The sequence below is a fragment of the Canis aureus genome, chromosome 10, assembly GCF_053574225.1.
Source record: "Canis aureus isolate CA01 chromosome 10, VMU_Caureus_v.1.0, whole genome shotgun sequence".
Classification (NCBI taxonomy): domain Eukaryota; kingdom Metazoa; phylum Chordata; class Mammalia; order Carnivora; family Canidae; genus Canis; species Canis aureus.
Genome location: NC_135620.1, coordinates 57,773,272 through 57,800,333, shown reverse-complemented (window position 1 = coordinate 57,800,333; position 27,062 = coordinate 57,773,272). Strand labels below are relative to the sequence as shown.

Sequence of the window (27,062 nt, the reverse complement as noted above, 5' to 3'; positions counted from 1 at the left end):
GAGTTAACTTTCAGATTTTTTTACTTAAATTTCCCAGTGGTTCCTTCTTTGGGGAGTCATGGTGCCCTCATCTTCAATCAAATTCCCATTTTAACATTCAGCCCAGGCATCCAGATAAAAAAGGTGTACAAGGTGGCCTTCTAAACAGGTTATTCTTTGGGAACCCTCGGGAAGAGGAACTGTGGCTTCTAGAGTGGGTAATGGGAAGGAATAGATATTTCCACCCTGCAGCCTTGGACAGGACAGAAAAGCAACAGACCCTGGCACCTAGAGGCAGAGGGGCCAAGGGGTGGCCAGGGGCAGGTCTGCAGGAGGGCACATGCCCCAGGCTCAGCTCTGCGTGATTCGCCCACAAGGCCCTGGACAAAAATCTCTCAACTTCAGTTCTGTCACCTAAAAAATGAGAACTTCATAGCTACCCTGAAGGGCTGCTGGAAGAATTCAGAAAAAGAGATTTTCTTGGTGGCTGGAAAAGAGAGGCTTTAGAGCACACCTCATCTTGCCAAGTGGCCCTCTTAGTTATGCAGATGCAGGGTGGGTGTTCTGTCCCGGGGCCTGCAGAGCTGGCCAGTGCAGAGGCAGTGCACCTATCTGAAGTTTATTTGGAACCCTAAAATCAAGACCTGTGGTTGCACACCTTTGTCGTCATTCGCAAACATGCAGAGAGCGGCCAAAAATCAGAGTCACCCAGTGTGACAGTCCTAACAGAGGTCATGACTCAGGTCCCATACTGTCACCAAGTGTCCTGTTCACGCTCTGTCTCGTGCCCCGTTTTTTGGGTTTTGCTGTTTGTGTTGGTGACTTCACTGTTCAAAAGCCCCCCAAGCACCATGCTGGAGGGCTCCCTAGAGTTCCTAGGTGTGAAAAGGCTGCGCTGTGCCTGATGGAGAAAATACACAAGTTAGACAGGCCCCATTCAGGCACATGTCATGGTGGTATTGGCCACGAGTCCAATGTAAAGGATCAACAATATATCCTTCATCACGTCTTTCAACAGAAATACACACAAACCAAGTTATGTCTTTTTTAAAAAATTTTATTTATTCATGAGAGACAGAGAGGCAGAGACACAGGCAGAGGGAGAAGTGGGCTCCCCACAGGGAGCCCAATGTGGGACTCAATCCCAGGACTTCAGGATCACGGCCTGAGCCGAAGGCAGATGCTCAACCACTTGAGCCACCCAGGCGTCCCAAAACCAAGTTATGCCTTGCTCAGTTGGCAAAAATGTCAACCTGCGAGAGGCATGCAGGGAGCTAGCCCTGTAGTCCTGGGTTCAGCAGTCTGGAATTCAGGGTTGGCAATGACTGCACAGACTGTAATTACTGTGAATAATGAGAATCAACTGTGTGTATTATTATTATAAGTAGAAGAATAAAGTTTTCCCACACTGGTATCAGGAGTGCCCAATTTATTCTCTATCTCTGGAACCATAGGTCCGCTATGGTGGGGAGGCCAGACTCAGCTGCTTTTGTTTGATGAGGCCAGCCGGGGTGCAGGCCAGCCGGGGTGCAGGCGGGCCAGGGAACTCACCAAGCGGGCATGGGGGTTGCGATGGTAGTAGAGCTCCTTAAAGTCATCCATCCACACTTCAGCTGCTCGGACGCTGTTGGCCAGAGCCTTGTTGCGGGAGTAGGGAGCTTGCTTGGGGAAAACGTGGCCAACGTGAGAGCACGGGTGTGTCTCCAGGGTCCCACCACATTGCCAGATCTGTGCACAGATTAGGGAGGAGGCCGGTGGGTGAATTGGGGGGTGAGCGCTGGCCTACAATGCCCGCAGCAGGCAGACTGGGCACACAGATGACATGAGGAACACTGCCAGGGCCTGGCCCTCCATGGGGCAGGAGGCCACCTCCCTGGCACACACCAAACACAGATGCAGCCCAAGAGCAAGGACACAGCCCCGAAGACAAATAAGCCATCGAAAGCAAGACCCCAATGTCCATGCACTAAAGCTCATGCACTTGACTCACAGGAACACCCATAGCTGACCTCAGTGGGGACCCCTTTACTCATTATGTAAAACACAGGCTCATTACCTGGTCTCCTAGCCACAGAAGATAGGAAAGCAGCAAGGAAGGAGAGAGGTTTGGAAGGGGGAAAGGAAGAGCTTCTAGAGGCAGGCAGAGCAGCCTGACACCTAGGGAAGAGGCAGAAAGACCATTAAGAGCACACCCTGAACCTCAACCTCAGGCTGAGTTGTCTGAAACCATTTCACGCTGGGGCAGATGGCCACGAACACCCCCATTGTCCCCAGGATGTGTGACAGGGGAAAGTATCTGGTACTTAGAATGGAAGTGGGTGAGTTTTCCGTGGAGGGCCAATTCGTATTTACTAACCCTGTCTAAGCAGGAAACCACATAAAATATTGTTGAAATTTATAATTTTCTATTAAAAAGTACAGATATTGACGTAGATTTTTGATACATAAAATGCAAGATTTGGGAAAACCCACCGAAATGCTAGAGGTCTCTCAAAGGGACATCTGTGTACCACATGCAGCAAATTAGTAGGTGGGCTGGTCCCAAAAAGCAGGTTCCTGGTCCCGACCAAAAATCTATCAAACCTGACTTTCTGGTGACAGTACCTGTAAGTCTGCCTTTTTGGCAAGTCTCCCTAATGATTCTGACTCGTGGCAAAGTTTGAAAGTCCCTGTGCTAAAGAGGGTACTTCGTAAGTAATTCAGCAAATCAAGGTTCCAAGAGATGGGATCGGGAGGCAGGGGCCTGTGTTTTAGCCCAGTCTCTGCCACTCACTGTTTGGGTGACCTGGACCCTGTTACCTCCCTCTCTGGGACCCAGTCCTGTCCTGTGGCAGCACGAGAATAGAACTAGGTGACTTGTAAGGCCCTCCCCTGCCCCAAATCTGTGAAAAGTACATTTTTTTAGAAAGTTCAAATAAGAAGACAAAGATGTCTATAGGATGTGTGCGTCACTACTCTATCATCTTTCAGGACCGTTAGATACAATCTACCAACATGGAGGAAAAATCTACCAGGTTCTCCTGGCAAATCCTATTATGCTCTGAGAGAGAAGGAGAGGGGGAGAAAGAGAAAGAGAGAGAGAGAACAGGTTAAGAATAAGACCAAAGAAAAGACTGGAATACTTACCCTAAAAGAGAATTCCAGGTTTTCTCCGCCCCAAACTTCCATTCCTGTATCATAAGACCCCAGATATTCAAAATATTTCTTACTCACAGCAAACAGCCCTCCAGCCATCGTTGGAGACCTGGAAGAGAGTGATAACCAGATTGCAACGTGAGCGCAGGAACTCATCACAGTTGAACTCCTGCCCACCCATCTCTAGGCACAGCCTGTGTTCCTGCCCTGGGCCAGGGGCTATGCCGGGCCTGGAGGCATAGATGTGTCCCCACAGTCCCTGCCCTGGGGAAGCTCACAGACATCTCAACACACACTGTGCGTGAGATGACTCAGCTCAAGGTGGGGTCCTTGCGCACACATGAGAAGTCATGCGGCAAGTGAGGGAGGGTTCGGCCTGAAGAATACAGGGGAGTTGGCACAGAAGGGGAATGGGATGGTTCTCCAAGAAGACACCAGCATGAGCAAAGGCCTGAGGGTGAGAGAGAATCTCATACTTCTAGATGCATAGATAACAAGGAGAGTCAAGAAGAGAGATGTGCTCCCCAAGATGATGGCTAGCGCTGGGCTGCGGTGGCCTTGGCCATGCAACCACAGCGCGAGCACAGACGCCCTTAGGGCGGCTGAAAGCACATAAGGCAACGCCATCATCTTAAATCTCCCCCAAGGCCCGTTCCTCCCCTGCATGAGTGGCCACCCCTGCACCCCAGGCTGCCAGCTTTGGCCTGCTTCTTCTGCTTCTGTTTTCTCCCCATGAGGTTCCTGTAGAACCAGTACTGGCTCCAGAAAGGGCCCAAGGCTTCCATCCTACCACAGCAGAAAGCTGGAAAGGTCAACACACCCAGAGATGCAGACTCAAAAGGATGCATTCAGAAATGGAGAACCACATATCAAGAGCCTAACTGTTTTAAAATTGTAAGATCTTCCAGGAGCACTTCTGGGCCTTGGCAATGTATTGGCTTAGCCTGTGTTCCAAGCTCTGGGCCAATGAGAAAAGGGCAACAAGACTCCTTGTGGAAGGGAAGGCTCTAGACTACAAAGCACTTCCATGAGTGTTCACCCTAAAATTCTAGAAGTAGGCAGGGTGGATATGCCTGTATCTATTTCACAGGTGAGGAAACTGAGGCCCAGGGATATTACAGGAAGGGAAGGGGAGCTGGCCATAACATCCCTGAGCACATATGTGTGTATGGGGGGGAATCACGAGAGTTCGTGTCAGCCTCCCAAGCTGAATATGTGACCCTGGATAGGATCCTTCCTACTCTGAGCCTCAGTTTACAAATCTGTTCGGTGAAATGTTGGGAAGGATCTCCTTCAGGACACCTACAGAAGCCTGGGCATCATTCAATCTCTCCCTTCCCCATTCTCATTCGGTCTCTCTCTGTTTTTCCACAGCAGCATTTCTGGAGTCCCCACTTTCCCTCCATCTTCCCCTGCACCATCCTTCCTGACTGGAAGACTACAACACCTCCTAATGATGTCCCTGCCCCCTGCCCCACCCCTGCAGGCCCCTCATCACATTGCATCCAGCAATCTTTATTTTTTATTTTTTTATTTTTTTATTTTTTTCCAGCAATCTTTAAAGACTGCAACAGGCAATGGTCATTTCCCAGCCCCAATCCCTTCAATGGCTCTACCCTCTCAGGGTAAAGTCCCAAGCCCTGTCCTTGGCCTTCCAGACTGGACATGCCTTGGCCCCATTCATCTCTCATCCCCCATTTCTCAACCAATGTCTCCACAGGCATTTCCCTCTAGTCACCAGTGGGTCATCTCAAGGTCAGAACTCAGGTGGCAGATTCAGAAGCCCATCTGCCAAACATGAGTGCAGACCGAAGACACCATTTCCAAATCAATACACCAGCAATATAGCTGATGTCTGACCTCCATCTGCCTGACTCCTATTATCTGCCTCCCATTTGATCCTGAACTTGGAAGGGGAGGAAGAAGCCATACTATTAACTTCTAACACCTCAAAGAATGAGAGCAACTGATCCCTCTTTGAGCCCACTTTACTCAGACTCAGGTTTACCCACTGGCCATAGGTGGCCCATTCACCCCCAGGTCCATCTCTGCCAGTTGAAAAAGGACCTGAAAGTGTGTCTTCAAAATGTTAAGCATGAAATTACCATAGGACCCACCAATTATGCTCCTAGGCATACACCCCCAAAAAACTGATAACAGGGACTCAAACAGATAACAGTATCCTAATATTCACAGCAGCATTGTTTATAATAACCAAATGGTAGAAACAATCCAAGTGTCTATCAGCAGGTGAATGGATAACCAAACATGGATATATATTCAGCCATAAAAAGGAATGGAATTGTAGAAGAATCTTGAAAACATTATGTTAAGTAAAAGAAGACAGACACAAAAGGACAAGTATTGTGTGATTCCACTTATATGAGCTATCTAGACTAGGGAAATTCGTAGAAACAGAACATAGAGCAGAAGTTACCAGGGGCTGGAGAAGGAGAGACATGGGAGTCATTGCTTGATAGGATGATGAAAAAAGTTCTGGAAGAATGCAGAGGTGATGGTTACACGATACTGTGAATGTGCTTGATGTCACTGAATTAAACACTTCAAAATGGCTAAAATGGGAGATTTTACCACAGTTTTTAAAATAAGTAAATAAATAAAATATGCCAAAATGCAATCCATGTGTGTAGCTAAGATTTTTAATAAAAATAAATAAATGCTCTGGAGAAAATGGGAGAGCAACAGCAACCCAGCCCTCCCAAGAGCCCTCCCCAGCACGGCAGCCAGATACAACAAGGCATGCTCACAGAGCGAGCGGCCTGCAAGTCACCCCCTAACCTGATGACATCAATGGGGGACCGCATGCGCATCCTCTCCCTCTCAGGGACCACGTGCCACGTGAACACCAGCCTCCAGTCGAAGCCGCCGATCTGAGGCTCCCTGGGGTTGCCCAGGTACTCAAACGTGTTCCAGTCAATCACATCGATTACAGGGCACACCACAGCCGACTCTTCCTCGTGGATCCTGCAAACACCAGGACACCCCATGTGCCTCACCATGTGGATGGGTGGCAAGAGGACGAGAAGGGAATTTGGGGATGAACTCTCCTCATCCTCTCACTTGGAAGGAGGAGCACCTGTGTGACAAAGGCTTGTGCCTCTTCCTATGGGTCTCTGTAGCCATGGCAGGCCCTGGCAGGTGGTTATCGTAGGGGATGCTCAGGTGACAGGGGAGGCCGAGGAAGCAGGGATTCTGGCCTGAATATGAAGGGTCCCGCAGTTTTAATATTCTTATTCCATCTACGGATATTCTGGATAAACTTGAATCTCTCAATGAAAGTCGAGACACATGAAAATCAAAGATCACTTTTACGACAGATGATCGATTTTCAGTTTCTAAAGATTGCAAGAGGTTTCTTCATTTAATCACAATGAAACATCTTCATGTCAAGAAATAATTACCCCCTTAAAAAACAGAGATGTACCCAGACCAAAGGATCAGCTTTGCAGTTGGAATAAAAATTTGAGTCCTGCCCCTTATTTGCTGTGTGACATTAGCCAAGTCACCTAACCTCTCAGAGCCTGTTTTGTGTGTGGCTAACGCTGGCACAATAATACCTACTCAGAGGGTTCATGGGAGGACTCTCTGAGGGAACATCTGTAGAAGATGGCTCGCAGAGCACCTGGTACTATTGCTCTTCTTTTAATTCTTATTATTGTGAGATATAGCGAAAAACCTGGTCCTCTCACTTCCCGCTGCAGATATCAGCCTGCGTGTGTCTGCTTCATCTCTTCTCCACAATCATGATTGCAGACCCGGGCACCCTTCAGCAGGCTGGCGTATCAGTTTTTTGTATCTGATGGCACACCAGGAAAGATGCACTGAGACTGGGCCGTGTCCAAATGCTGAATTTTTCTGGGTTACATTTTGGGAGCTTTTAGCTGGAATTTGAGACCTAAAAATCCTAAGTCACACAGGGCAATGCTGTGAAGAAACGGGGATGAACCAGACTTGAGCTGTAAGTGTCCTTAGAATAATACTAGAACGGACGACTCACTGACCTCCACCTCTGAAAGGAATAATATGCTGAATGTTAATTGAATTTAAATTTAAAAAAAAAATTTTTTTTTTTAAAGAATAGGGCAGCCCTGGTGGCTCAGCGGTTTAGCGCCACCTTCAGCCCAGGGCGTGATCCTGGAGACCCAGGATCGAGTCCCACGTCGGGCTCCCTGCATGGAGCCTGCTTCCCCTTCTGCCTGTGTCTCTGCCTCTCTCTATATATATCTCTCATGAATAAATAAAGTCTTTAAAAAAAGGAGAAGAAGATATCAGGAAGTCAGGGTGGGGTGATGTGAATACCAAATTTGGGTGAGAATTACAATATTAGGTGAAATTTCACTGTTCGGGATAGATTATATGAATAAAACCTGTGAATTCCCCAAAGTAAGGAAGATGTAGGGTGAGCACCTACCAACACCTAGTTATTAAATAAACTGGGTCCACTCTTAGATGGTTTGAAGGGACCAACAGCAGACCTCTCTGGGTAGGTTCAAAGAAGCTTCTTACTTAGCCCCTGGCAGAGAAAGAACTCGTGACTTGCGATCAAACTGGCTGGAGGCATGGGGAGTCTAATTTTTATAGAAAATTAGGAGGTGCCAGCATTGGAGTAAAGGCCCCTGGATCCTGGTCACACAACAAGCAGGCCCTGTAACAGTACATCCCACAGGTGGGGGGCAGGGGCAGGTGTACTACTAGCACCTGGGGCAGAACCACGCTTTGCTGTGTGGGGCTAAGCTGCCTGGCATGAGATGTCTGGTATCCCCAGGACAAGGTTTGCAAAAATGCCAGGAGCACTACTTACCTGACTTGAGAACCAAAGTACACCTTCTATTTTCAAAACCCCCTGGAATAATGGGGTACTGTTCCTATTGGACCATCTGAGTGGCCAGTGTGCCAACTCCGGTGCATACCTAGGTCCCTGGAGAGCTTCTGAACCATCCAGAAGCCCAGGCCCACCCCCAGAGATCCAGATCCAAAGAGTCTGTCATGAGAACAGGAGTTGGTATATTTTACAAGTTCCCCAGGTGGGATTCTTTTGTCTAGAGATACGGAACAAGGACTTGTCTATGGGGAGGGCTGCCTTGCTGCCCTCCACAGGATGGGTTAGAGTGGAATTCTGGGCAGCATTAGCACATCAGCTGCCTTTGACCAGCCTAGAGGAGGCCATCTGTGTGCAGGGTGGGGAAGGGGTGAGGGGTGAACCCACTGGTCCAGATTCCAGAGGGAATTCTTTAGCTGTCACCATGTTCTAAATAACCTCAGACTCCATCACAGGCTTGAGGAACCCTGGATGCTTGCTGCCAGTGAAGCTCATCAGAGCTGAGGAGGAGAAAGAGGCAGCTATGGCCTCCATAGGGGACAGGACCAAACATAGCAGAAGTAGCAGAACAGGGGACAGCCTGGTCTCACACAGGAAGAGAAGCAAGTGGGTCCCAGCTCTTCCAGACAGACTCTAGCAACCAAAGTGCTAGAGGCCATAGGAAGGCAGTTTGCCAACTGCAGAGACCCAGATCCTCCGACCCTTTGCCTGGTCCATAGGGAGGAACCAGATGCAGAGCCCCCTCTGGGGGGGAAAGGAGACCCCCCCAGAGCAGTTCCTAGTCTGCCAGCCTGGCTCCTGACTGCTATGATGCACAATTAGGAGAATGGGGAGAGAAAGAGCGAAGAGAACAAAAGTTGGGGCCCAGTGACAGTAGTTTTGGGGGACAGTCAGATTGGAGGGGTCAGGGGAAGACACTGTGGGACAGCAGGAGGTATGTCGTCCTTGAAGACTTTTCATGGCTCCATAAAAAAAAAATATATATATATATATATTAAAAACTGTATTTTATGACTATATTGGTAAAAGGACAAACACAATTCAGGCTAGATTCATTATTGTGCAGTCATTATCGATATTCATTTTCTTCCTCTGGTTTAAAAAAAAATGCAGGACATCTGGGTGGCTCAGCGGTTGAGCGTCTGCCTTCAGCTCAGGTCATGATCCCGGGATCCGGGATCGAGTCCCACATCAGGCTCCTTACAGGGAGCCTGCTTCTCCCTCTGCCTCTGTCTCTGTCTCTGCCTGTCTCTGTGTATCTCTCATAAATAAATAAAATCTTTAAAAAAATAAAAACAAATTTAAAAAATGCAAAAACATTTTTGTGGGTCTGTTAACATTTCACGGGCCCTAAGCATTGTAGGCACTGAGTATAACAGATAAGACAGCCTTGCTTGAAAGAAATACACCAAAATATATATTCTTTAGCAGTGTGATTCTATATGATTGATTTTTTTTTCTTGGTTGATCATACTTTCTAAGTGTTCCACAGCAAAGAGGTAAATAGTAATAAAAGCAAACACTCATACATGCTAGCCTCATACATGCTAGCATGTTCTAAAGACTGCATGTGTATTAATTCATTGAATGGCCTCCACAGCCCTGTGGGGCACGGACTGTTATCATGCCCGGTGACAGACAACTGCCCAGGCAGCATCTGACCCCAGGTGTCCGGCAGCCTCTAATGCCCCAGGTAAGGAGCTTCCGCTTCTGCATGATGTTGGGCCCGCACCCACATGCTCACGCACCTCTGCAGCAGCGGCTCGAGCCACCCCTCGTGGCACTCACAGTGGCAGTCCAGGAAGGTCAGCACTTCGCCCTTAGCCGCAGACGCGCCCAGAAGCCGGGCTCGCACCAGGCCCTCCCTCTTGTTGGCACGGATAAGACGCACCTTGGGCAGCCCAGATAGCTCATTGGCCAAGCGCTCCTTTAGGTGCTCTGTGGAGGCAAGTAAGACAAGCAGGGTCACCGCCCCACACCCCAAGTCATGTCCTGCCAGGGCCTCACTATCCCAAAAAAGAACACACATAAGCCTCCTTTGCTCTGCACCTGGGATGTCCTGACCTCACCCAGAACCAGGGCGGGAAGAGTAAGAAGGCCAGGGCAGGCTGGGGCAGAGGAATTCCAGAACCACCGAATGCTCCCCATCAGAACACACATGCACTGAATTGTATGCTTGAAATGGGTGCATGTGGTATGTGGATATATCTCAACAAAGCTGTTACTCTCTCAGAAATACATCATACCTTGACGTGTGAGCATTTAAAGAGACAAAACATAAAAATTGCCCAACCACAATGTTTCAGAAAAACTGGCTTACTATAAACTTGGTTTATTTACGTTAATTAATTATGTAAAATGTTATAAAAATTTAAATTATGTGGAATTATGTTAACAAATAATAACCTCCCATGCCTAATTACTGTCTAGGGGATTTACCTATAAGTCACATGAGTCTTAAAACTATCCCATAAGGTAAAGACAACAATTATCCCCATTTATAGACGAGAACACTAGGGCCAGAGAGGCTAGGTAATATGTCAAGATCTCAGAACAAGTGAGCTAAGGAGCCAGGATTTTAACCTGGTAGCCCTGGTTTGAATCCAACAGGCTTAATTTAACACTGCCTCCCAGAGCTTCCTTGTACAATCTCTTATCCTTGTGAAACAAATCCAAAACTTGTCAGGAGGATGTGCTCATTGCATTTTGTGGAAGAGGAAATGAGGCTTTAAAAGTTGAAGAGTCCACAGCAAGGGCTGGCCCCCAGACTTGCAACTCCGCACACGATCTGGGACTGGAGGCCCTGATTCGCACCCCTCTGTGGGTCACATGGAGGTGGGTGGGAACCCATCAGGCAACCTAAAAATGAGACAATCTCTCTAGGTCAATGTGGGCTTTGTCTGAAGTCCTCAATCATCAGCAAAAAGGAAAATTTTATGAACTGTTCTAGGTTGCTTCATAGTTTGTAAAAATGTTTCCCTAAATATTCTTGGCACTCAAAAAAAAAGAGCATTCATTGGTTGATTTTTTTTTTTCAATCCTAAATATAACTGCAAGTAAGCTGACAGCAGGAATAAGGGAGCTGACTTCCCAAGAAAAGCTAATTAGTGGCAGTGCCCAGTAAACACCCAGGAAAATGCAGGTGCAAAAAAAAAAAAAAAAAAAAGGAAAGAAAGAGAAAAAGAAAATGCATGGGTAGCCGCTCTTTATGGATTTGGATTTGGTCAGCATCAAATTTATGTCTGTCTGAAATGTCTCCCCAAACCCTGGGAGGGGCTGACACTGGTTCAAGACCGCTCAGACTGACACACAGAGGGTGGCAGGGAGGAGGGGCAGATCAGGGCTCTGATCTTGTTACAGGCTGGGGGTGGGCATGTGGCCCACACTACAAGCCACCACTATGGGGAGGGAAGCCTCACAGGGCCTTACACTGACGTCCGTGAGAGAACAGAGCTGTGCCGGAAGGGCTTCAAACCATAGCACTGTCTGTTGAGATGCTATTCAGTCCCACGAGGATAAAATAATTAATCTGATCCTTGCTTCTAAACGAATACATTTCTGAAATGTTTTCGGCACTCTACAGGTTTTTAATATTTCATAAAAGAATAAGTTACCATTTAACAAATGCTAGCAATACTCCAGGCACTGAGCCAGCACACGATCAGCCTTCATCTCAATCCTCACAATGACCCTACAAGGTAGGAACTGTTACCCCATTTTATGGGGGCCGAGGTCAAGGTTGACTCGCTCAAGATTGTGTAGCCACAAAGCGTTGGAGCTGGGCTCCTCGTGCACTATGATCCAGAACCAGTGCCAACGCAGATTTAAAACAGCCCTGGGGCAGCCCGGGTGGCTCAGTGGTTTAGCGCCATCTTCAGCCCAGGGCGTGATTCTGGAGACCCGGGATCGAGTCCCACGTCGGGCTCCCTGCGTGGAGCCTGCTTCTCCCTCTGCTTGTGTCTCTGCCTCTCTCTCTCTCTCTCTTTCTCTGTGTCTCTCATGAATAAATAAACAAAATCTTTAAAAAAGAAAAAAAAATCCCTGGGAGCAAGGGAGCAAAGGAGCAAAGGAAATAGATGAGTGCCTACTACGTGCCAGTGGACATGGGGTTCTGTCCGGCATAAGATCTCATTTATTCCTTGTCGCTCTTTGACATAAGTATGGATAAACCCATTCACAGATGAGAAACTGAGGCTCAGAAAAGACAAGTGACTTGTCCCAGGTGTCATGATAGGTTCACAGTAAAGCTCACCTCCAGCCCAGATGCCCTGACCCCAGAACTCAGTGCCCAGTAGGCTTCACTCAGCCTCAAGCTCGGGTCTGGCTTACATGGTGTCATAGAGAATGCCAGCTGTCCCCAAACACCCACTCTCCCTGTGGGTACACACAGCTACCCATCATATAGGCTACAGTTCCCAGCCTCCCTTGCAGCGAGGTGTGGTCAAGTGTCCCCGTTCTGCTCAGTGGGATATGAGGGCAACTTCCCGGTCTGGCTCCCCAGCTCCTTGAAACCCTACTACTACCGGGAATGAGCAGGAGGGGAAGAACCAGCCTGGGGCATGCAGACCAAGGCAGCACCACATTCTCGAGAATGTGCAGCTACGGGGCAGAAGGAGCTGGGCCCCAACACTGTGGAGCCCGCCACGCCGGCCCTAAGACTGTTATGCAAGAGGTGTGATGTGAGAGACACCAATTTTTATCCCGTGTAGATCACTGTTATTTTGACTTTCTGTGAAAACACCCAAACACACCCACCAATTAGGACACATCCTCCTGGCTTTGAAGTCAGACAGACCAGGCCCAGAGCCTGAAGCAGCAGAAGCCCACGAAGCAGTAGCTGCCCAGGGATGGTGATTTGGCTCTCCCTGTTGCTGTGGCCTTGACATTTCTCCACAGTTGAGCTTAGCTGCCCTCACTTCGGCTAGTCACGTGGCATGTGGCATGACGGCAGCAACCCCAACACCCCACCCATGAGGTGTTGAGTCATGGGTGACTGTGACCTTCCTGTTTCCTCCAACAGCCCTCAGATAATTCCCACGAGGTTTATTAAATTGAAGCCTACACCCCTTATCCTGGCCTCCAAGGCCCTACTGGCCTGACCCACCTGTGCAACCTGGTCCCATGTCACCTCCCCACTGACAGTCGGCCCGAAGAATACCTGTTCACCCTCACTTCTTCCTGCACCTGCTAACAGTTTGCCTCCTTCTCTACATCCTAGCTATTGGCTTAAAACCACCTCCTCAGGGAGGCTTCCTGCCCCCCACCAGCTAGAGGAGGGCCTGTCCCCAAGCTCCACGTAGTCTTCTCCCACTTGTTTCATAGCACTTTCCACCTTGCTATATTACATTTGCTATGTCATTGCATTATGCTATGCTATTTTATATTGTGTATTTTATATTGTGTTGTATTACATTATTCTTTACATGTTCATTGACCATCTCCATCCACATCTCCACTCACCAGAATGTGAATTTTATGAGAGCGGGGATTTGTGTTTCCCACAGAATCCCCAGTGCCTAGAACAGTACCTGGCACACAGCAGAAAATCAAAAAACATTCAGTGAATAAATAAGGGCCAGTCCTGGACTGCATGCAAATTGCTGGACCCCAGGTCACACTGGTCGGGCCTATAGGGATGCTGGCCACTCTCTCAATGGAATGTCTCTCCCTGGCTTCAGTTCTCCTGTCTGGGCTGTCCTTTTTCTTTCTTTCTTTCTTGCTTTCTTGCTTTATTGCTTTTTTTTTTTTTTTTTTTTTTTTTAAGAATTGAGAGAGAAAGAGAGGGAAAGAGAGCTAGGTGAAGGGGAGAGGGAGAGACAAAATCTCAAGCAGACTCCTTGCTAAGCATGGAGCCTGATGTGGGACTTGATCTCAGGGCCCTGAGATCATGACCTGAGCCAAAATCAAGAGTAAGATGCCCAACTGACTGAGCCACCAAGCACCCCTGCGCTGCCCCTTTTGGATCTCATCTCAAACTTGACACATCTAAAGCCAAATGCCCCCTTTCCTTTCCTCTCCCAGACCTGTCATTCCTGCCCTGGGTGGCTTTTCCAACTCTGGGATAGCACCACCACTCATCCAGAGACCTAAGCCAGGAGCCTGCAGGTCCTCTAGATGTCATGTCTCCAATGTCCCTCCTCCCCTCCCTACCCCTTCCCTCTACCTGCACCTGACTCCAAGCCTCCACCTGTCACCTGGGCCACCTCTACAGCACCTGGCCTCCCCACAGAGCTTCCCTATACACCATTTTCCCACAGGTATCTCTGGCCCAGAGGGATCCCTCAAAGGGCAAAACTGCTCTCCTGTTTAAAATCCTACCTTTGAAAAAAAAAAAAAAATCCTACCTTTGCTCTTCCTGCCCCAGGACAAAGTCCCAGGTCGGCCTCATGTCTAATGCTGCTTGTACCCTTCTCATGTCTCATCCCTCTCCTCTGCCTGCCCCCCTGAAGCAGCTGCTCCTTCCTGAACTACCTGCAGGTCCTATGCAATCCAAGCAACACCATGTCTCCGAGCCTTTCCACATTCTGTGCCTCTGTTCAGAACACCCTCCTTCCACCTCTGCTGCCCACAAACCATTCAACCTTCAAGACGTAAGGTCAGGGATCCCTGCGTGGCTCAGCAGTTTAGCACCGCCTTCAGCCCAGGACATGATCCTGGAGACCCGGGATCAAGTCCCACATTGGGCTCCCTGCATGGAGCCTGCTTCTCCCTCTGCCTGTGTCTCTGTCTCCCTCTCTGTGTCTCTCATGAATAAGTAAATAAAATCTTAAAAAGAAACCCCAAAAGACATAAGGTCAGCCACTATTCCTGAGTGTTGTGTGTCCTGTAGCACCATGTGGCAGAGCCGTCAGCACTCCCGCATCCCCAGCCAGCTCTGAGCTCCCCGAAGGCCGGGGCTGGGCACAGGGGGACACAGGAAGCTCTCCCTTCCTGGACCCCTACCACCTCCCATAAGTCACACCTTTGCCTCCCAGACACTACTATGGAAAGCCAGGCCCCTTGGAGAGCCCGTATCCGGGGCTTACCTCTATCACTGTAGTCATCTACAAGGATGACTTCTTCTAGCAGGATGTCTGGGGATGTCTCAAGGACACTGTAAACTGTCCGGAGGAGAGTTGACCAGGCTTCATTATAAAACGCTATGACAACAGAAGTCGTGGGCAAATTCTCATAATCATATTTCTTCTCTTTGCACCTGCAAATACAAGACAGTTTCAGGGATCGAGAACCCGCTGCGGACTGTGTGTACCAGGCCCAGGATGGTGCTGGGGATGGAGGCATGAAGGCAACACAGGTCACGGTTGTGAGGCCTCTTCCTGGAGAGTAGAAAATAATTTGCTGGCACCTTCCAGAGCCCCCCGTGTTCCACTAGGAGCCAGAGCAGATTCTAAGAAGGGCTTTAAAATGATGCCAAGAAGCTTGAACTGTGGGACACTGTTTTTAAGCTTTAAAGCCATTTTCAGATTTGAGCAACAGACAAGCAGACTCCAAAGGGAGGGAGACTGCCAATCCTCCCTCCTCCACAGCTCTCTCACCTTCCAGCCCCACTGCCAATTGGCAGGCCTGTGCTCAGCCGTGCCCTCTGCCTGGAGCATCCTTTCCTCATTCCTCTCCCTGGGAAACTCTCTGCCCTCTTTCTGCCCCTAGGCCTGCAGGTGCAGGCTGCTACAGGCTGCAAGAGGGGCCCCTGGCCACGCCTCTCTCAGCAGGTGTCACTCACTGGGCTTGCTCCGGGCTCTGGCCCTGGCTGGAGTCTCACTGCGCTCCCCAGCACCACCCTGGCCACACCTCTGCTTGCAAAGGCGGTGTGCTGGCCGCAGAAACTGGAGCCACCACTAGAACACTAGAACAGTCTAGAAGGGCTCCGGGGAGGACCCTGACTACCCCCTCTTCCAGGAGCCCTGCCACCCCTCGCCTCACTCCGTGGTGGCCTGGAGATGGGGGTGAGGGGATGGGCCTTTGACTGGCAATGAGAGGAACCAATAAGCTTTCTCCTTCTTTCCTAGGGTTTCCTGTTACCTTACAGGGAAGTTTCCCTACTGGACAGAGAGCTCTCCTCACAGTGGCTGATGACAAACTCCCAGAAACTGGGCCATGCCTGGAAATCATCAGCAAGACATGGCCAGAGACAGGCAGGCACAGAAACCCAAGAAGGGCACCTGCAGGCCCCTGGGCTGGAATGGTAGGCTGGCAGTGCAAGATGGGCAGACATGCCCAAGACCGGCCACACTGCCTGGGCACAAGGGAAGGCCTTACAGACGGGCCGGGCAGCACGTCACAAGAGACGCAGAATCCAGTAGGATGAGGAGTGAAGCTACTCTGCTGACCATGTGACCACGGGCCAGGCGATGTACCACTGTGCCCTTACCTGTAACCAAATATTTCCCAATCACCTACTATGTGCTCAACTGAAAAAAGAAAAAAAAAGCTCTCCTGCTCCCACAGAGCTTACATACAAGGGGACAATAACCAAATAAGCAAGCATGTCAGTAACTTCTGAAAGTGATGGTGCTATGAAGAAAAGCGGGATGCAAAACAGAGCAACTGTTGAGGGGAGTGGGAAGAGGGAAAGGGTACAACCTGCAGAATGGGTAATCAGGGAGGGCCTCTTAGAGGAGGTGACATTGAGGATGAGACCTGAAAATGAGGGGCCTGGTCCTTCAAAAAGCAGAGAAAAAGACCTTTAGGTATGCATTTTATGTCTTTGTGGTTTTTCTCCTCTTATTTTCTCCTTTTTCAAACATTCCTTAAGAAAATTTTCAAACATACAAAAAGTAGAGAGGATATTTTAAGAAATTCCTGGGACCTTGTGCCCGACATTCTCAATGCAAGGTCAATCTTGCTTCATCTATGTCCCCACCCATTCCCTCCATCCCAGACTAGTTTTAAGCAAAACCCAGCATAGCCCAGCATCCATAAATATTTCAATAGATCTCTCTAAGAGATAAGGACTCTTATGATAAAACACAAGAAAACTGAAACACCTTAAAAAACTAGTGACTCCTAAGTGCTTCCATACCTCCAATCTAAAATATTTCATAAAAATTCAGACGGTGGGATCCCTGGGTGGCGCAGCGGTTTGGCGCCTGCCTTTGGCCCAGGGCGCGATCCTGGAGACCCGGGATCGAATCCCACGTCGGGCTCCCTGCATGGAGCCTGCTTCTCCCTCTGCCTGTGTCTCTGCCCCTCTCTCTGTGACTATCATAAATAAATAAAATTAAAAAAAAAAATTCAGACGGTAACAGTTGGAAGACACACCATTCTTTTAAGAATCTCCATGTTGTGGGGATCCCTGGGTGGCTCAGCGGTTTGGCGCCTGCCTTTGGCCCAGGGCGCTGTCCTGGAGTCCTGGGATCGAGTCCCGTGTCGGGCTCCTGGCATGGAACTTGCTTCTCACTCTGCCTGTGTCTCTGCCTCTCTCTCTCTATGTCTATCATGAATAAATAAATAAAAACTTAAAAAAAGAATCTCTATGTTGCTTAACAGTAGAATGAGTTGATTTTAAGATGCATTCAAATCTCAGAAATGTTTATATATGAAAAAATGACTTAAAATTAATGCAGTGTAATACTTTAACTCCCCAAAACACTTCCCATGTTAGCATTTATTGAGACTAGGCTCAGAGAGGTGAACTACTGGGGCAGTTCACAGAATTCCTGCGAGTATGTACCTGCCCAAGGTCCTTATGCCCAGACACCTTCCCTCCAGGATGCTCAGGCAGGATCTAAATATAGATCCCAACATCGTCCCTCCCTGCCCAGCCCTCCTTCTTACAAGACTTGGGCAATTTCTCCTGTCCTTCCTCTCAGGGTCCTGCTCTAGGCCCTCCTTCCTAAACTCCAGAACAGCTTCTGCTGAGAGCTTTGCTGTCACTGGGATGGCTTTTGCACATGAACAGGCTTATCTGGGAGACTCTGTGAGAGGCTGGCTCTTCTCAACCACCTTTATATATCTGCTGCATTTGCAGGCCTTGCTCTGGACACTTGAGGAAAAGCCAGCCAAGGATGGAACATCACAGCTCTGATGTCTTGAAGTGACAGGGCATCCCCAGCAGCAGGACCCGAGTCCTTGGACACCATGGGCTTCCAATTCATGGAAGCAGTTATTTAGCACTGTGCTCCACAGTGGGGAGTCCAGCCCATGCTCAAGGGGAGGAGAAGTAGGCTCCATTCTTTGCAGGGGAAGATAGCAAAGAATGTGTGGATATGTTTTAAAACCACAACACAGGGTCAGAATGCAGCAGAATGTGTCTTCCAAGATCATGTGCTAAGACACTGAGGTTTCCTCTTTGTTTCCTCCCATGGATCATCCATTCTGTCAGAAGCCAGCTCCACTGCAGTGAAATGAGGATACTCAAGCATCCTAGGGGGAGGTTTCTGTCTCGAGGGCCACCAACCAACAGCCTGTCCTAACCAACCAGCATGGACTGAGCCCTCTTGAAAGCAGCTCTTCCAGCCCCAATGAAGCCTTGAGATGATGAAAGCCCCAGGCAGCATTTTGACTGTGATCTCATGAGAGATTCAGAGCCAGAACCACCCAGCTAAGCCACTCCCAAATTCCTGACCCACAGAGATTATGTGAAATCCCAAATGTTTATTGTTGCTTTAGGCCACTAAGTTTATGGTACTGCATAGGCTGAAATAAATCACAAGGAAACTGTCAGCTAAACCCAAACTGAGAGACGTTTTATAAACCAATAGGCCTGTACTCAAAAAATGCCAGTGTCCTAAGGGACAGAGATAGGCCTAAAGAGACACAACTAAATGTCACCCTTGATTCTCAATTAGATAACAGAGCAGGAAGGAAAAGCTGCACCAAAAATTGGCACAGTTGAAAAAATTCAGTATTGTAGAAATGTCCTGAATTCGATAACTACGTCATGGTATTACAAGAGAATGTCCCTGTCCTAGAAAACACATGCAGAAGTAACAAAGGATAAAGGGTGCTTATCGCTGAAATTTATTCTCAAATGTGTATAATACTATAGTACAGAGAGAGGAAAAAAAATAAATGGGGCAAAATAATGAATGGATCTAGGCAAAGGATGTACAGTAGTTTCTTATGCTATTTTTCAATTTCCTCTGGCTTTGAATTTTTCAAAATCAAAAGTTTAATATAATAATAAGGAAAAAAATGTTATGGTTGCCAAGGGTATATCCAAGCACCAAGCTGATTCTGATTCTAAAAATATGTATGTCAAGGCTAATGGCCCTGACAAAGGCCCTGTTCTATCTCACTCTTTCTCAGTTCCACCAAAATAGCTGCCCTCCTCCAAATATGTTACAATAAATGGAAAACATATATATGTATAAAAATATTAATAAGTGTATCTGCATTTTAAAAGCCCCTGACGAGTAGTCAGAGTGCATGAAGAAGCCAGAGCCCACAAGAAGCTTGAGATAGAATTGCTTGGACTCCATGAAAAAAAAAAAAATGTGTTTCTGTGCAACCTAAAGATTTTATTTAAAAAAAAAAAAAAAAAAGGCAAAAATTTAGTTTCTCCACAGGCCCAAGGAGGAATGAATGGGAAATAAGGACAGTAAACTGAGGTTTTCAAAAATGAAGTTTATTCAATTTAAGCAATTGTCCTAATGTGTGAAATCACATCCTTACTGTTCAGTATTAAAATGTATTTCTTGCAGGATGGGAAATAAGTAGGAGGGCAGAAAAAGCTCTGCATGACCAAATAACGTCTGTCCCTCCTCAGTATCTTTGTTTATGTGTTTTCACTGCTCTGCAAAACCCCAAAGCCCATGACCACTGTTCTCGAATGTCTAGGTATGCTCTCTATTTGCCTCCCTTTAAATCACAAGAGTTCTGGGTACCAGTTGGCAAAACATACTTAGAGCTTCAAAATGTTCCTCTTCTCTTTAATCTCATATCAATATATCTAAGACCTTCTTACAGACACCCCTAAGGAAGTCTGCAGTAACAATCTTTCTTTGTAACATTATTTATAACAGTGAAAAGCTATAAAAAATTTGAACATCGGACAAGAAAATGCGAAACAGTGCAGCTGCATGAAGAAAGGCTACAAGACCATCCAAAACCACGTTTTCAGAGACTATTTGACAGTAAAGGAGAACAGCCTCACTGTAACGGTAAATCAAAAAAGCAGGGTACAAATCTATACACAGCAGTGTGTGTGCCGTGCTCACGTGCTCACATGCAAACAATAAACAATAGAAAGAAATATGCCAAAAATGTTAACAATGGAGATCTCTGAGCAGCAGAATTATTACGGATTCTTTCTTCTTTACAGTTTTCTGCATTTTAAGATTGTTCTACAATGAACATGCATGATTTTTATAATCACAAAGATTATTTTTAAAAGATTGGATCATATTTCTTTAGCTTCCCATAGCAAATGTCCTCACTGAATGATAATTTCACACTCTGACCACTCCTTTTCTCTTGGCCTGGTAGAGTTTCTCCTTCTTTCTTTAAACATACCTTAAAGGCATTCTCCTTCACAAAGTTCAATATATCCTTCTGGAATGTCTAAGTTTGTTTCCAGGAAAAATACTTTCCCCCCCTTTTCCTTTTTTTTTTTTTTTAAAGCAAAATCCCAAAAGTTCAAATTGCAAAATAAACGCTGCTGAAAAAGAATATGCAATTCACTTTCATTGCGTGATCAAAACAAATTGAAAGGCTTTTACAAATGTACAAGTCTGACCTTCTAGAACTGTGAATTAACTAAGTCTTTGATTCAGTGACCCAACTTTTCATTTAGATCAGTTAACCAAAAAAATTATTTAATAACTCTGATGTGCCTATCCCTATCTTAGGTGCTTTGATGGAATATAAAATAATTATATGGCATCCTTCTCCTGGCTGATAAAAAGCGGTGCATCCTCTAATTAAATAAAAACAGCTATGCATCCATCACTCAGGGTTCCACTTTTGCCTAGGGGACAATAGGAAGCTCAGAGCCAAATTCACTGCTAAATCATAGTGAGCCATCCTTTCCTTAACTTTCTGGTATAATCCGTGTGTTTTGTAAGGGCAGTGGCTGAACTGCGGTTTTTGCTATATTTTCCGCATGCTTTGTATTGTACTGGTAATAATAATATTTATTGAGTGCTGACCACATCATGGGCAGTGTGCTAAGCACTTATTTGTTATTCCACTTTCCCTCCACAACAACCCTCTTGGGTGGAGAATATCATAATCTCCATTAACACAATACAGGTCTATTATAAGGATGTGAATGAATGGATGCAGTAAATGCCTCCTCATTTTCTTTTATGTTTATATTCATGTTATCACATAAATGTCTTTAAAAAGAAAAAAAGAAAAGAAAACTTGGGGCACCTAGGTGGCTCAGTCTGTTGGGCATCTGCCTTCAGTTCGTGTCATGGTCCTATAGTCCTGGGATCGAGTCCCATGCTAGACTCCCTGCTCACCTGGAAACCTCCTTCTCCCTCCCTCTCTCTCTGCGTGCCTCTCCCTCTGTTTTGCTCTCTCTCATATCCTTTCTTCATGTTACTGCATTTTCTCTTTCAGGAACCATGTCTCCCAGACTCTCAGTTTGCGTGGTCTGTGCAAGGCTACACACAAGTACACGTACATACACAGATGTATATACACACACACCCCTAGGAAGGTCACATGCTCCCCAGGCCTGACCAAGGAACATTTTCCTGATGACATCAGGTGGGTCCCTGAATCCAGGGCCCAGAATAATCCAAACTTTGTCCTTATCCCACACTTTTCTGTTACAGAAGTCAATATATTTTCTTTTATATTCAAGTCAGTTTGCATTGGGCTTTCAGTCGCTTTCAACCAAAAGAACTACAGCTAATAGAGAAATAGAGGGTTTTTTGGTTTGTTTTTTGTTTTGTTTTGTTTAAGTGAATGTAGGACTCTCACTTCTGGCAATATGGAAGAGTACAATGCTTGGGAAACCCTGTTGGAAAATTCTTGATAAGATACTGAAAAAAAGAATTAAATGGATGGCTCAGCTTACAGAAAAAGAAAAAAAGTCATCAGAGTTCAGGAAAATATAAAGATACAAATCTAGATATTAGAGTTATGAGACAAAGAGCATTAAATGAATAGGCTTAAGATGCTTAAATAAATAAAAGAGGCCATCAAAAGAATGCCAAAGAAACAAGAATGATAGGCAAATTTCACTTAATATCGACATCTCACAGCAATGGTGCAAGTCAGGGGACCATAAAAAACTATCTTCAAATGCCAAACTACCTATCTAGAATGATATACCCAAATAAAATTATCTTTCAAGAACAAGAGCAAAATAAGAATATTTAAAAAAAAAAAAAAAGAATATTTTCAGATAAGTAAAACTGAGAGTTTACAGCAATGGCTTTTCTCTACAGTAATGAATATATGATATGCTTCAAGAAGGAAAAGAACCCCAGAAAGTTCTCTGAGATCCAAAGATCACCCAGCATTCAGGAATGAATGAAGGGCAGAGACAATAATAACCTCAAGGTAAATGTAAACAAAATAATGCAGCATTTTAAAAATGTTTTAACGTGTTAGTTTAAAAAGCAAGACAGAAAAATAAATAAATAAATAAATAAATAAATAAATAATAAAAAGCAAGACAGGGCAGCCCTAGTGGCCCAGCGGTTTAGCACCGCCTTTGGCCCAGGGTGTGATCCTGGAGACCCGGGATTGGGTCCCACGTCAGGCTCCCTGCATGGAGCCTGCTTCTCACTTTGCCTGTGTCTCTGCCTCTCTCTCTCTCTCTCTCTCTCTCTCTCTCCCATCAATAAATAAATAAAATCTTTAAAGAAATAAATAAAAAGTAAGACAGAGGAGTGCCTGGATGGTTCAGTAGACTAAGCACCTGCCTTCAGCTCAGGTCATGATCTTCGGGTCCTGGGCTCAAGCCCAGCATCCTCACATCGGGCTCCCTGTTCAGCAAGGAGTCTGCTTCTCCCTCTCTCTCTGCCCCTTCTGCTCTCTCTCTCTTATTTGCTCTCTCAAATAAATAAATAAAATCTTTGAAAAAAATAAAAAGCAAGACAGAATTAAAATCCTGCAGTAAAATGGCATATAAGTTGGGAAAGAAGGTGATCAACGTTAAAACATCCTAAGGCCCATAGTTAGTGATTAACTTTAGATCCTGCTGAGTCGAATACGTTTTTAAATTTACCACTCACGATGAGAAATAACAGAACTGCCAAATTAGTAGAGAAGAAAAAGTGGAATGAGAAGAGGAGAGAAAGACTTCTATTGACTCAAAAAGGCAGCATTTTAAAAAAAGGAAAAAGCAAAACATTTAGAAAGTATAAAATAGGATGGCATAATCAAAATAATCAAACCTTAAGTGTCTTGTAAGCATGAGAAATATATATACACATATACATATAGACATTTTATATATATATATATATATATACACACACATATATACATATATATATATATATATATACACATATGGACATAATTAGTTAAAAGTCAAAGATTGTCAGTCTGGATGTTTTCTTTAATGATCACACTAAATCTAGCAACATGCTATTTAGAGACAAGCCTGAAACATAAGGACATAGAATGAATGAGCGTAAAAGGATAGAAAAAGGTATCATGAAAATACTAACTAAACCTGAACACCGTTCTGCAGACCAAAAGCAGTGGTTCAAAGAAAGGATGCTACTCGGACAACCACAGATGGCTCTGGGAAAGATTAATAAAATAACCTGTGGTTTACAACCTTGTTGGGGAAGCAAAGAAACATCAGTCTGACCTCTGCACCATGTGTGATGTTGCTCGAAAGATACCGCTGTGATGACAACAGTCAAGCAGGCTGCCTCTCTGCAAGAACGGAAATCCTAACCAATTCCTTCCTGCCAACCCCAGTAAGGTGAACTTTTCTTTTGCTGAATTACCTATTTAGACTTATTCTGAAACTCTTCACCATCCCAGCACCCAAGTCCTGATCCCTGAACTCAGATGCACATCTGCAATTACCACATTAATGAGGCTAACACCAGAGCAAGCATCCAAGGAACACCTATGTATTGTTGGCACGCTTTCCTCAACAGCAGTTCAAAATTCTTCTTCTACAGCAGAGAACGTCTGATGCTCGCATATGGCATGTCCCTCCCCGTGCCTGTAGAAATGCCCAGGGCACTGTCCCTCCACCACAGTTTTCTCATCTCCTAAATAGGTCAGAATGCAAACAAGAATGACATTATAGGCTTAAGAATGACATCTTAAGGCTTCTCTGATCTACAAAAACTGACGTCCTTTGCAAATATTGGTACATCAGCAACTATTTACTCATGACACATCTTACAAGTGATTGTAATGTCATCACGGTTTCAGGTGCAGTCAGTCTGTTTTGAATCCCTATTTTGCCTACATTCTGGTATTCTCCCGCTTGCTCAAAAGCACCCACCCTTAATCTTCTGAGTAATTAAAACCCCGAAGACCCTAAGACAGTAGTTTGCAACCCTATGTACACATTAACCTCAACCTAGGCCCTACCTACAGAAATTTCTATTTAATTATTCTGAGGAAGGTCCCTGGCATCAAAATTTCTCAAAGTTCCCCAAGGCCACAAATCCAGTTTTCTGGCTCCCCACTTTGGCCTGCTGCCATCTCAGACAGAAAGTTCTGTTTCCTTGCTCGGCTCAGAGGAGATGGTGTTTGTGAGTCTTGCAACAGAAATAAATAACAGGAACAGAAATAAAGCTGTGCTCTAATCCACCGGCATGTGCATTATCAGACTTACAAAAAAGCTGGGGTCTACACCAAATTTTAAGGAATTAGAGCTCACGCTGAAGCATCTCTACAGGTCTGGCCCATCCAAGAGAGGACACGCAGTATCAAGGCTTGCAGACACCAAGAGTCCCTGTGTAGTTCCCAACTCCTTGCCTATGGTAGCAGGTTCACCCGCTGTAGTGTAAAAGGCAGGCTAAAAATGTGTGTGAACCTATGTACATACTCACGTTTGAATATATTCTCACTCACATACCCATAGGTATATTTTTCAAAATCTATTTCTTTTTCTCCAAGATTTTATTTATTTATGAGAGAGAGAGAGAGAGAGAGAGAGAGAATGAACAGGGAAGAGGGGCAGAGGGAGAGGGAGAAGCAGACTCCCCACTGTGCAGGAAACCCCATGTGAGGCTCCATCCCAGGACCCTGAGATCATGACGCAGATGCTTAATCAACTGAGCCACCCAGGTGTCCCTCAAAATCTATTCCTATACCTGGAAAAGTCTAAAAGGATACACAGCAAAACGTTAACAGCAGTTCTCCTGGGGCAGTAGGTTTATAGATAATTTTTATTTATTTATTTTGCTTCTATGTATACACCAACATTTCTAGAGTGAACATGTATTGCTTTTATAATTAAAATAGATAAGTAATTGCTTGTACCCCAAAAGGGAGGAAGGAATAAAAGATCTGGGTTCTAGATCAGCTCTGCCCCAGATCTGCAAATTACCTTGGGAGCACGGCTTCTCCTCTCTGGTTAGACTGGATGCTCCCTGGGGGCCTTTCCCTTTGTGACACTCAAGGATCTTAACCATCCCTAAGCAGAGGCTTATCAGTTAGAGTCCCAAGGGACTCCCCCACCTGCACCTCCACTCCAATCGCAAATTTATATTCTGCTGTTCTAGTTTCTGAGGCTAAAACCACAGGCCCTGATTAGGTGCCTACCTTTGTATGAACTATAATAAAAGTGAGTCTCCATAAAAGGCCCTGACCTTTCAGGCCACACTGAAGTTATGGCTCAAGGCCTGGCCTGGCTGAGACCAACACAGATCAAGCTCACCTTTCTCTCCAGCTAGGCGAGAATAATCCAACAAGCCTTGCTGCAGGAATTAAAGGCAGGAGGCATTCATACTTCTTATCATGCTGGGTTTGGATTAACTTCCCAGAGTCCATGCAAAAGCAGGATCTATAAGCAAATCCTGATAGGACGCAGGGCAGCTGTGTCACCATGGAGACGGGATACCATAAGCCCCGCAGGTTATCCACAGTGCTTGAAAGAGGTTTCTCAACCTGGGACAATAAAGCAAGTTGGAACCAGGAAAAGAAAAACTTTACCACCGATCCCTGGATGACTCTTAAAAAGCAACCTCCTGACTACATTGTTGGCAACAGGGAAGGGAGGAAATGTAGCTAAGAATTGAGCGCACGGTGTGTTAAATGTTTTGTTTTATTAACTCATCGGTTGTTTTATTTCTACTCATTCCTCATTTTGCAGACAGGGAAAGTAGGGGGAACTGCACCAACACTAACAAAGTTCTAATCAAAAAGATTAACAGTGAAAACGCCTCAGGCCAAAGCACCAGGCTACACGTGAACAGATACCGCAAAATAGGAAGGACAGTGAAGTGCAAGTCCATCACAATTCTGCCAAAGGTGGGTGGGGAGCCACTTCTAAAGAAAGTACCCGTGCTTTCTCTGGCCAAGGATTCACCCACCCCCAAATCCTGCAATCGGCACAGTGCCAAGGGGGCCAGGAGGGTCATATCCCCCACAGCCAGCTGCACCACTTCCTACCTGTGGGGCCTTAGGTGAGTCACCTGTCCTCCATGAAACCTCTGCCACACCTCTAAAGCTGGAATGCCAGAAAACAGGGAGCAGCGGCAGGTGCCTGGTGCACACAGGAGGCTGCCCCATTGGCTACTCGCCAATCTCTGAGGTCTCTTTTCCTCCAAGCTTTTAAGAATGGGCTCAAGAGGGGACCTGGAAGATCCCCACCAACGAGGGAAGGAGAGAGAAAGCCAGGAGGTCTTGCTCCCTTTTCTTAGGCAGTGGGCACAACCTGCTGGGCCAGCAACTCCAATAGGAATTAGGCGTCTGGCCACACAGGCTTGGGGCCTGCCGGGTGCACAGGAGTATGCTGAGCTGGCCCTCAGCCAGAGGGAGACTTTCCCACCACCTCCTCCCTGCCTTCCTCTGCCTAAAGCTCAGCAATCCAGCTCCCAGTGAGGGGGAACCCTGGACTTGGCCTTCCAGGGCGACCTTTCAACTCTCCAGCTGGAGTGCCCTCCCCTCCTGGTTCATTCAAGGGCCTGGCACACCCAGATAAGTGAAAGGGGAGCCTATCTCCAACTCTAAGAGTTCTGAGTTTCACCAAGGTAGGGACATACTGGCAGAGCTGGGGGTACGGCGA

The 27,062-nt window shown here is 46.4% G+C and overlaps 1 protein-coding gene across 2 annotated transcripts in view; it reads right to left on the bottom strand.

The window, feature by feature from the left end:
* The window catches only part of GALNT12 (polypeptide N-acetylgalactosaminyltransferase 12), a 38,559-nt gene that overhangs the window by 10,523 nt on the left and 974 nt on the right, over positions 1-27,062 (bottom strand). Inside the window, exons 1-6 of one of the 2 annotated variants that reach the window (XM_077912666.1) lie at positions 25,713-25,897; positions 14,980-15,149; positions 9,703-9,892; positions 5,914-6,099; positions 3,106-3,223; positions 1,531-1,707 (exon numbers count right to left, since the gene is read on the bottom strand). In XM_077912666.1, coding sequence (XP_077768792.1) covers positions 1,531-1,707; positions 3,106-3,223; positions 5,914-6,099; positions 9,703-9,892; positions 14,980-15,149; positions 25,713-25,882 — 1,011 coding nt within the window. In that variant the 5' untranslated portion in view covers positions 25,883-25,897. Of the gene's footprint in view, positions 1-1,530; positions 1,708-3,105; positions 3,224-5,913; positions 6,100-9,702; positions 9,893-14,979; positions 15,150-25,712; positions 25,898-27,062 lie in introns of those variants that run through there. The other variant, XM_077912665.1, reaches the window with a different exon arrangement.